Source organism: Geospiza fortis, unplaced genomic scaffold (genome assembly GCF_000277835.1).
Source record: "Geospiza fortis unplaced genomic scaffold, GeoFor_1.0 scaffold112, whole genome shotgun sequence".
Lineage (NCBI taxonomy): Eukaryota > Metazoa > Chordata > Aves > Passeriformes > Thraupidae > Geospiza > Geospiza fortis.
In genome coordinates, this window is record NW_005054298.1 from 2,415,051 (window position 1) to 2,426,173 (window position 11,123).

Genomic DNA, 11,123 nt, shown 5'->3' on the forward strand with positions numbered 1-11,123 from the left:
CTTCTTCTAGCTGCTCTATCTGTAGTCAGACACATTAAGTCAGACATTAAAGTGATGCTGATTCCAGACTGGGGCTCCAAATAATGCCATGACACTTTTATCATAAGTGGGGCAGGTCCTCAGCTGACTGAAGTCGGGGAGGTTGTCAATGGAGCTCCCCTGATTTATGCAAGCTGGGAATCTTGCCAGTCCTTTTAATGTGGAGATTTACTATGTATCGTTGATCCGTGGTGGTCATCAATTAAAAAAAAAAAATTGCATTTGTGAACAGTTACTATTAAGTGGCATATGAGCTGCCAGATTTGTTTCACATTCTCAGAAAAAAGGAAAATAGTACCACAGACACAGGTCTCTCTTAAGAAATTCTGGTGTTTTACTGGGGACAAGAGCTTGTTTGAATTCAATGAGAGGGTGTCTGCTGTACTACTCAAAACACTTCTCCCAAAATGAGACATTTAAAAATTCTCTGAATCATTTTTTAGCATCATGTCAAAGGAACAAATCACTCTGTTCAGTGTCTGGCCATCCACAAGGTTTAGGAAAATTGTTTCCAAATGTCCATATCAAAGAAAGAAATACCCTTATAACCCGTTGTCCCTGCAAGTCAAAGGAAACATTTCCCAACTTTCCCTAAGCTCTGATGTGCACCAGAACGCTTGCAAAATTCTTTCATAATATGCAAGAATTACAGGATACACCAAAGGTGGGCCTTAATCTGCTCTTTTGGACTTCTCATGAACATTCTGCTCATTACATTGAACTATTCCAAGGTCCAGTAAAACATATGATAGAATAAAGACATTTTCCCTTGCCTGGAAATGGGATGGTTGATGATCTCTGTGCTGTGATCTGCACAACCACCAACATATGCTGAGCCCTGTTCTATAGGCTATCAAGCCAAATCACAGCTAGTTCCTTTCACTAGCAATTGAGTGGCTTTTATTTTCATCTTGAAACAGTTGTAACCGTTCCAAATTTTATGCTGTTTTGGTTTTTGCCTTAGCTTATGAAATACATTCAATGGAGTTCCTTCGTTGTCTAGCTTTTGGGAAAGAAAGATCCACCCTAAAAAAAAAAGAAAGTTAAATACATTTCTTGCCAGCTGCATAGCTTCATTTTCCTCATTTCCCACAGTGTCATTTATGCGAGGTTGTTGCTCATGTTTTTTTACTCTTTGCTGAGAGTGTATTTTGTGATAGTCTATTACCAACACAACCATCATAGCTTTAAAATCACAGTTCCACAGAAGTTTCTTTTCCTTTGTTGGTCTAGAAAATCTAAGAAATCAGGATGCTAGGAGGCCAACATCAAGTTGGAGGTTGGCAATTCATTCTGGGTAATACTAAATCATGACAAAGCTCAAACATAAAGATCAAAGTTCAATTATAGACTATAAAGTCGTTTTAAAAGAGAAGATTTATATATTATTTTTCTAGCATATTAGTGCAGATTCTGTAAATTCTGAGAATATTTCAATGCCGAGGAACCAAGGACCCCTGCCCTAGCGTATAAATTTGGACAGTTATTCTCAAAATAACACTGCTCAAATGGCAGACATGGGACATGCCTCTTATTTACTATTTCTAGGTTGTGTGCACATGTATATCTAAGAACAGAAGTGTGCTTAGAGACACAAACACATTCCACGACGTCCCTGCATTGCACATCATCTCAGAAATGCTTCAAAAACCTTCGAGACCAAGGATATTTTGTGTAAGCATGAGTGAGATGGAACAAGGACAGATGATCTTCATTAGGGCTCTGGCTGGAGCATGAAGAGCCCCAGTCACCAGCCCATTGCAATGAATAGAGCCAATGTGCTGTTCCCATTCTGGCTTCTTTTCTGCACAGGACTAGAAAGCAAACGGGACAATGATGACAAAAATAACTTTTTGTCATGCAAAGTGTCGGTGCATCTTCATTTTCAGATCAACATGTAGCTAACATTTAACCATCAGTCTTCTACATCCCCTGCTCTGAGTGCTATCCTGCTTACTATTTTCATTTAACTCCCTACTTTACTTTCTACATGGATATCTGCTACACTCTACACAAGCAAAGCTTGGGTAAGAGTTAAATGACAATCACATAATTTCTAGATTTCCTGATAACAGTGTTGGCAGAACAAAGTACCCCAGGAGATCAAACTGCTATTTAATTTTGAAGCCTGTATTCCCAAATTTGGTTAATGTGGAGAAATGTGTGGAGTCTCCTGGCCAAGTGTGCACGCATCAGTGACTCACTGAGCACAGAACTGTGTTTAAGTGAACTTACCACCTTAAAATGTATTTACTCATGACTATAATTTACGTGTTAAATTTATTGGAGTTTTGGTTCCAGTGTGACATACAATGTAAAAAATCAATATAGATTTGAGAGCTTTATAGTGCCCCTGGCAAATATGAATAGCACTTGATGAAAAGTGAAGGTTTTCACAGCACCTACAGTGCCACTGCATTGGAGTAATTAACACCACACGCTTCACAGATATTTATATCAATTCTTCACCAGCACACAGAACAGCTCTTTGTCAGGAATTTGGTACCAAGATGTCCTGCAAGGCTTTATACACACTTTTATTACAAGCCCCTATTTTAAGGGATTTACAATTCTGACAGAAGTATTTCCCTATGGAATAAAAGGTCGTAGGCATGTTCTGAGAGCTGGAGGAATTTTTCTTGTAAAAATTGGTTAACATTTTTTCCCTTAAGAATCAAGCAAATAAATAGTTCTGAGGGGTTTCTGCAACCATTTAAGTCACCTCTAGAAAAATAAATAGATGCATCTTATAATACAAAAATTTGGCAAGCTTTCCATTGGTAATCTGGGTGGTTGAATTTTGTGATTTAAAAATATTCTAATACGAGACTAAAAATTAACATTTAAAAGTGGTCTCTGCATAAGCACTGCAATGGCATTTTCATAATATTTTAACAGATTAAGGGGATAAACTGTGGTGAAGACAATGAAGGAACCTTATCAAATGAGCATTTCACATAGACTTACTGTAGATTGGAATGAAGCCGTACTAACGAACCCTGCCTCATTTGCATGTCCCAAACCTAATCCTAATGAAACTTCATGGTAGATAACTAACGTGTTTTCTTCATGGCAACATTAGTTTGGCAATAAAACTGTGCTGGGTACAGATTCTGAGTTACTGTGCCACTAATCAACAACATCTCTGTTATCCATGGAAAAGTATCCCAGGTAGAACCAAGTTATGCTGATGAATCAAGAGTTTAATGCAACTCTAGCCAAACCCAAATTCATCTGGCTTTCCTAGAGAGATATATTAGATGGTGGATTTGAGTTATGCTAATGAATCTGGATCTGTTAGCAGATCACATCCGATCCCTAAGCAACACTGCAGGAGAATCATCAACCACACTTTATAAACTAAAACAAAACCCACCCTTAAATCCAGAAATTAAAAGACTATAAATTACTCCTCTTTTACTGTAATAACTGAAAAAAACTAACATGATGCATTCAAATCCCCCCCTCAGCTCACAAAGTACTTCAAGAAGGCAAAACCCTCGGAAGTATTGAAATAATTTACTACAAATGTGTAAGGACAGATCCTGAAAGTTTGGTGTGCAGGTGTGCACACCTCACACACACACATTGACACATAAATGACATTTTTTCAAAGTTTCTGTGTCAGCTGGAAGGAGAACCCCATAACTGAGGCACATTGTGGTGTCATATAATGAAGATTTCCTTACAGTAAACAACACTGCACTGAGCATCTCTGCACGTATCTAAAACATAAGAACTTAATTCATCAAATCTTCTTCTCTCCAGACATGGGCCCAGCTGGTGTTGAACTCTTGTAGCTGCTTCATCTTATTCTGGCTGGGGTCAATCTCTTGGCTCAGGACAGAAAAGTTTAATACACACTAGGAACACCCCTTGCCATTTCTGACACACCACTGGAAAACTCACACTCCAGAGACTGACAGGGGTGGCTGGCAAAATGCCTCTTTCTAGTCAATTTGCATGTGCAGTTGTGGGTTTCACACATAATAATTTGGGAGTGCGTAAAGTTTTTCAAGCATTATTCCAGACAATATTTAAAAATGCAGCTTTGCTTGGATGTTAGTGGTCAGAACGCTAGTGCCTTCAAGTTAACTACCAGCTTCTCAGTGAAACACTTCTTGGATAAACTAACAAACACGTTTTATCAAAGAAACAATTTTTTAAGAATATGTGAAAGTGATGGCTGACCAGCTTAGCAAGAAATTGGAATAGGAAAAAAAACCTGCACAGATTCAAAGCATTTCTTATTCGTTGACATGTATTTCAAATTGTTAAAAATGGATTTTGTTGGTGAGATAGAAAAATAATGAGAGAAGACAGCAGAAAGTCTTTCAACAAATTAGTCAGCACAGCATCTGAGGGTCCTATTTTGTGTTCTTAAACATAAAACTATATAGATATTCTTCTCTTAAAAAGAAATGGAGTTGTGCAGCATCTTGATTTGCATTGCTCATGGTGTTAAATTGAGGAGCTTCTACCACTTGCACACCAAAGCAGAAAAAGTACAGGAGCAGTCAGATATCACAGAGGTAGGTGAACCACACATTGATTCTTTTTTTCTTTATAGTTCACCAGTGTTTTATGAGACACAGCAACAAAATCGTATTTAAGAAGTACTTGTCCAATGTACTGAGTCAAACATTCATTTGTGATTTTTAAATTTTTACACCAAAAAGAAGAATAGAAGACTGAACACACCTTTAATAAGTCCCTTTTCTTGCAATGTTTTCAAGGAGGGTCTTCGGGAGATGAACTTCTTTAATCTGCTTTTAATTCGGTTTCTGTCATTTGTGTCAGAGGCACTGTAGTTCAGCCTGAAAACTGAAGGAAATCAAGAGAGAAATTTTTAGTGAAATGATATTTCTAAATTAACAGCAGGTTTCTGAGATATCATAAGAAAAGCGTGGCCACAACCACCCTGGTAAGACCCCAGTCATGCGGTAGGTCAGCAGCGTGGCTGGTTGGACACTACAAACCATCTGATGAATACTTTTGTGAATAAACACGACGAGTTCACCCCGTGGGTTACGCGCAGAGCTCGGTTATTTATTGCCCATAAGTATTTGGATGGCGACCAGTTTGCTCATGAAGTGTTCACGGATCCCACAAGTTTCACATGGGTGATTTTTCAGCTCCAGCTCTGGGCTCCGAGTGTGCTACGCACTATTAGCTGTGCACTCCTAGCAATGGGAGAGGATGGATGGTCACACCACCAGAGAAGGACTGGATTCTCTTGCCAAGATGGATTAAGCGTTATATATATATTTAATGCAGTTATAGAAAACATGGCTGCGTGCCACGAAATGTGTGCAAGATGCATTAATTTATGGAAAGAAAAGTATTCCCGTCCTAATGATTATATTTTATTATATTTAAGCATTTACCAAACTGAGAAACAATTTGAGCGTAATTTATTCCTGCTCTGTGTCAAAAAGACATAGAATCCAGCTGCAGAAAATCCCCTGGAGGAGGTTTCAAAGGCATAAATTTAACTTTTTCTCTGCTGAGGTGCTTACAGGGCACCGTGATGGCTATCAAAATAGTAAGGAGAAGTTCAGCATGTTCCAGAAGCAGGAGAGATGCCACGGGGAGAGCTTTCCTAGAGTTTTTCCTGAACCAGCTGGTTTTTAAAGATTTTTAACAAATCACCTGAGACTTGCCACTCTTGAATAATGCTTGCTCAGTGTCCTGAGCTCTGTCACTGTGCCCATTTCTGACTAGTTTAATGGGGCAGCCAGAGTGGTGCAGCCCCCCTTGGCAAAGGCCTCCAGCTCAGAGAGAGGTGGCTTCTTGTGTCTAAGGAAAAACCAGCCTCCCATCTTCTCTTGAAAATCAATTAACCAATTAATCAATCAATCAATCCACCAAAATACAATATTCTCCACTAGGTGAATTGGCAGGAGCCTGGTCCATTGTCCCTTTGACAGAATCTCTAAAGAGATGATTTAGCTGCAGTTGCAGACATGCTCCCTTCTCTCCCCATGCAGACTGAACGTCCCCTACAATGCAGCAATCTTCAGACAGAGGATCCAAGCAAAGAGAGAGCAAAATTAAAAGTATGATCATTATTATTAGTCTTTTTTTTTATCAAGGCATTTTGCATTAGTTTTAAACAGAACCAGGACATTTAAAGGTGCACAATTATAAAACAATGGCAAGCTAAAATAACTGGTTAAGCAACAGCAACAACCCTGGAATATTGTGGTTTACATTACAAATCTGATTTTAACAGCCAAACTTATAAAATGGTTTATGCTTTGCTGTTGTCAAGGGAGAAAAACTTGCCAAATTGTTCATTTTAAGTAAATAGAACATAGCCAATTAAGGAAAGCAATATTTAAACACATGCCTACAATGATCAGAGCATAGTTTGCTTCTGATTTCACTACTGATTTTAACAGAAGAGTGTTCCATTTTCCCACAGCACTAAAATGACCCCACACATACTTCCACAAACTAGTAATCACACAGGACAAATAAAAGGACACTTTACTGGAAAATACATGGCTTGGTACAATAATCCATCACTTATGAAAACTGAAATTCACATTTTTTAATGGTAGCATTCCTGGAGAGATGTATCATAGAACATAAAGATTAGCATTCAATTGATATGGCTGGTGCTTTTTTAACATTATAGCAGAGGACTTTTTGTTCAAAATTGAGCAATCCTTGGCAGGGACAAGCTAAAATTCCAAGTAACTTGGCTGTGCTATAAAAAGAACAACAAATGGATGTTTCTAATTCTGCATCTTAGTGGTACTTTGAAACAGTGGAGTGAGTTGTATTTAGTTTGGGGTCTCTTGTTGCTCAGTGTCACTCTGTCCATAGCAATTTACAACTAGGTTGGCTTTATCCTAAAGCTTCCCCAAATGATGTAAATGATGCAGGAATGAAAATATACTTCAAGTCCACCATTTGCCTGCCACTTTTCCCATTCTGGGGGCTCTGAAGTGTTTTATGCCCACTTTAACTATTTAAGGTGTTCCGAGTGAAATGTGGTCATCCTGTGAAGGACAGAATAGCAGAGTGAACATCCCTCTCTTTAGAAAAACAATTAACCCAGCTGGAAGTTTTATACCTGAAACAGCAATTATGGTGTTAAAACTACATCTAGAGGTAGGAATAATTATTGTCATGGATATCTTTGTATGTACCACATTTTGCTGTATGGCACACAGTTCAAAACAACAGTTGATGAATTTCTCGTTTTATTCTATTAATTACATGTGAGTCACCAGAAAAAAACCTCCAAGCCTCACCGAAGTTTAAGGGCTTAGATAGCATGTTCCAAAACCAAGCTTAGGCAGAAATATTCATATTGGGATCTCACTTAGAAATATTCTTTCTCTTGCCAAACAATTATTCTCGCGATATCCCCACATTAAAATGTCTGTGCTATACCAAATATTAAAAAAAAACAAACTCAAAAAAACAAAACAAAAAACCCTACAATAGTTATAAAACTCAAAAGCACAAAAAATACTTTTTTAACACGTTCCTTTTTAAATTTCAGGTTCTGGTTTGGCCAGAAGTATCCTACATGAAAGAGAGCTGGCAAATATCAAACAACATAAAAAAGGAGAAGTCAGTTCCATACAGAAGCAAAAATAAGACTCTTAGGGACTGAAATATAAAATAATAATAATAATTTTTTTCTGCTAGTGCAAGTGTGTGCAAGGACACTTCATCAGCAAAAGTGTAAGGTGAATATTGTCTGATTTTCATGTTTGGCTGGAGTAAGTTGAATCCTTAGATCTAGAAAAGCATTTTTTATTACTTTTGATACTTTATTAGACCTCCATTATTCCACAGGTTGGAAAGGTATGAAAGGACAAATGAAATAATGGCAAGATCTTTTCCTCAGTTCTCAAGATGTATAAAGTCAAACTAGCTAATCAAAATAGGGAACTGCCATTCAGATTGGGTACAAAAAATAAAATAGTATAAACAGATTTTTAGGACTAAAAGAAAGAACACATCTTTGCCCATTATCATTGGATAGCACTGTAATAACATTGGCTGAATTAGAGGGGATAAGTACAAGTTAAATGCTCAGAAAAAAAAACAACAAACCACCAAAAAGCACTGATCAAAAACTGACCTGTACTTTTCCGGCTTTTAAAAATTGAATCCTTATTCAAATCTAGCCTTAATTGGCTTTTAAAAATTGTCTGAATCCTTATTCAAATCTAGCCTTAATAATAGCATATAAGTACCAGAAGCATGGAAAGCAAGAACAAACGCAACACCTCCCAGTGACACAATTCAACAGAAAACAAAGAAAGTTTTGACATGTACAGATGAATAATTACTTTTTAACATTCAATGTCCTGGATTGTAGCCATGATGCAATGAGAATAAATTTACTATAGTTTAATCAGGATTAAGCAGTGACCAACAAATAGCAGGGTGAAGATACAAAAGCCTTGCTCCAAGATTTTGGTATGGTGACCACTCACAGAGGTAGGCAAGGCTCTGAACTCTTCAGGGCCAGGATAAAAATGTTTGAGATAACTTCCTGTGCATTTAATCAAGCATCTAGACAATCCATTTCTAGCAGAATGTTCTTCCTGGGTGTGATGTTCTGAGCAAATAACATCACACCCAGGAAAAACATCACCCATGTTTCCTGGATGATTAAGAATGAAAAATTTTTTAATACGTCCTAAACTCCTTATTTTATTGGCAAGACTTTGTAACTCCCTATAACACGGTCTGAAATTCCTTCCAATGACTTTTATTTCACTCTTAATTTACCCTGCATTTGTACATAATCTCAGGGGTTTACCTTTGATTAATTCCTGCCAGGTACAGTGTATCTGAACACTTCCAATGTGTTGAAAGCATTGGTTTTTGAAGAACTATCCATTAATGACTTTCTGAACTGTGACAATGGATATTGACAGTGCTTGTCAGACTAAAGCACTATTGATTGTCTCACATCATGTGTATTGCAAAACCAATTTCTTTCAAGTACCTCTTCCTAACTGAAATACATTATTATGATGCCTATCTGTTTATTATAACACCCAAAATTACCGTATGTAATTCATTTGGATGGAAAGTGCAGAATGAAGAGCAGAGATTTAAATATCCTTGCATTTCTACCTTCTCTTCCATTAGCCTTTATCTCCAGGAAAAAAAAAAAAAACAAAACAATTAGTCTGGACCATCCATATTTCTTTTAGTACTCTTCAAAGACATTAAAATTTTGTGAAGTTCTTAGAAAGAGATGAGTTGTAGTGTAATGATAACACCCATAAACAGAGTTAAGGTAATTATTTTTCAAGGAATACTGAAAATGATAGGATTACCATTCAAAATACAGAATAGACTGACCAAAATCCTAGCTGGAATATTCTTAAAATACATATGAACAGATCCTTGTGCTTAACTCTTACGTCTGTTGTCTTAAAATAATCATTTTATAAAGTCCTTTACAGACTCATAACCAGAGTCTCCAGCAACACCTTGCAGGACTGAAACAAAGCTGAGATGGCAAAAGAGGGAGGCAGGAATAGGTCTCTATGACTTTGGAGAAAGAAAGTGCCAGTCTAACAGCAGTGCTACCACATATGTGTGAAAATATTAATTGGAAGGAATTAATTAGTTAATTAATTAATTTCAAGCAATAGGGATGCTTAATTGCTGAGTGTCTTATATTTCTGAAGAAGCATATCCTAATGTGCAGAGGTGTATGATTATGCTTACATTCTAAAAGACACTGTAATTTAATATATTGACTCATTACTTCAAGTTTTATTGGATACCACTGGAATTGAGAATTCAACATTTCATCAAATTTTTTTGGCCTGCAGCAGATGTGAAACTACTGTTAGTCCTTTAAGGAAGGAGCAGCATGCATCATTGCCAGTAAAAATTGACAGGTTTTTAACCAGCACCAGAGTTTTGAAAGTGACAAACCTGAGTCCTTCTTCCTTCCTTTTCTTTGTGATGCTCTGAGATGGAGCCAATAAAATCTGCTCTCTAAGGATAAGGAATTCACCTTTATTGAGTGAAGGACTTTTGCCAGTCATCCGGTTTTATCCCCTGGTGAAATCCCTGGGCATGTCTCTGAATTATACACACTATCATGAATTTTTTTTTTTTTTGGTAAAAGAGTAGAATGAGAGACAGGTACACAGTCAGCTTAAGAGCGCTAGAAAAACGAAGGATGGAAAAAAAATATCAGGATTTGGGCATTGCCTCTGATCATTATTCTTATAAGCTTCAAAATTACACATAACTACGGAGCAGAGGCTCGAAATGTGCAGCATCAGAATGGGGATCACCTTCCAGGAGAGGCTCAGAAGATTTTGTTTGATTTGGCACCAAAGGACCTGAAGTGATTCAGGTTTATGGTGCAATAATAGATATTTGCCACAGCAAGTATATCTACATTTACAGATGTTTATGAAGTAAGCTCAGAAATAAACAATAGGAAAAAGAAAACAGTGATTATATAGCACAAATAATTTTTCTGTAATATGACAGCCTAACAACTTAAGTGCTCAGTAGTGTCATTACACTTTGTGAAATTTGCGTGCATTAGCAGTAAAGATTCAATAAAATGGCTGTGTAATTCATATTTTGCATCATGCTCTTATGCTTATAAAATAAAAAAAAATGTCCCCCTCTAATAATAAATGGAAATAAATTAATAGCATGTTAAACATCAATACACATTTACATTGTAAAATAAAAATGCCACTCCCCACACAGCTTTTCTTAGTGGTATTTGCACCATAAATGTTTAGAAATGTAAGCAATATTTTTGAGTATATATTGGATTTATAAACACAGATCATACCAGATACCTTTCTTTGATAAAATAAATAACATTTTTTTTTAGAAAATGAAAATGTAATAGGCCAAATCTATCTGGATTTCAGTTGTGCATTTGATATGACGCCAAATAGGAAATGATTAGTTAAACTAGAGAAGATGTAGAGAACTAAAACAATAACTGTGAAGTGACTAAATAAGGTATTAAAATGAGCCTTGTTGAAAGAACTACTGAATTGATGGGAAGTTACCAGTGGAAGTCCTGAAATATTCTTGGAACTGGTCTCTGAGTT

At 36.8% G+C, this 11,123-nt stretch overlaps 1 protein-coding gene across 1 annotated transcript in view; it reads right to left on the reverse strand.

The window, feature by feature from the left end:
* Nucleotides 1-11,123, reverse strand: part of ARHGAP15 (Rho GTPase activating protein 15) — a 319,884-nt gene that overhangs the window by 128,517 nt on the left and 180,244 nt on the right. The window contains exon 9 of the mRNA XM_031056956.1: nt 4,741-4,863. Within this exon, the coding sequence (XP_030912816.1) occupies nt 4,741-4,863 (123 nt within the window). The remainder of the gene's footprint in view (nt 1-4,740; nt 4,864-11,123) is intronic.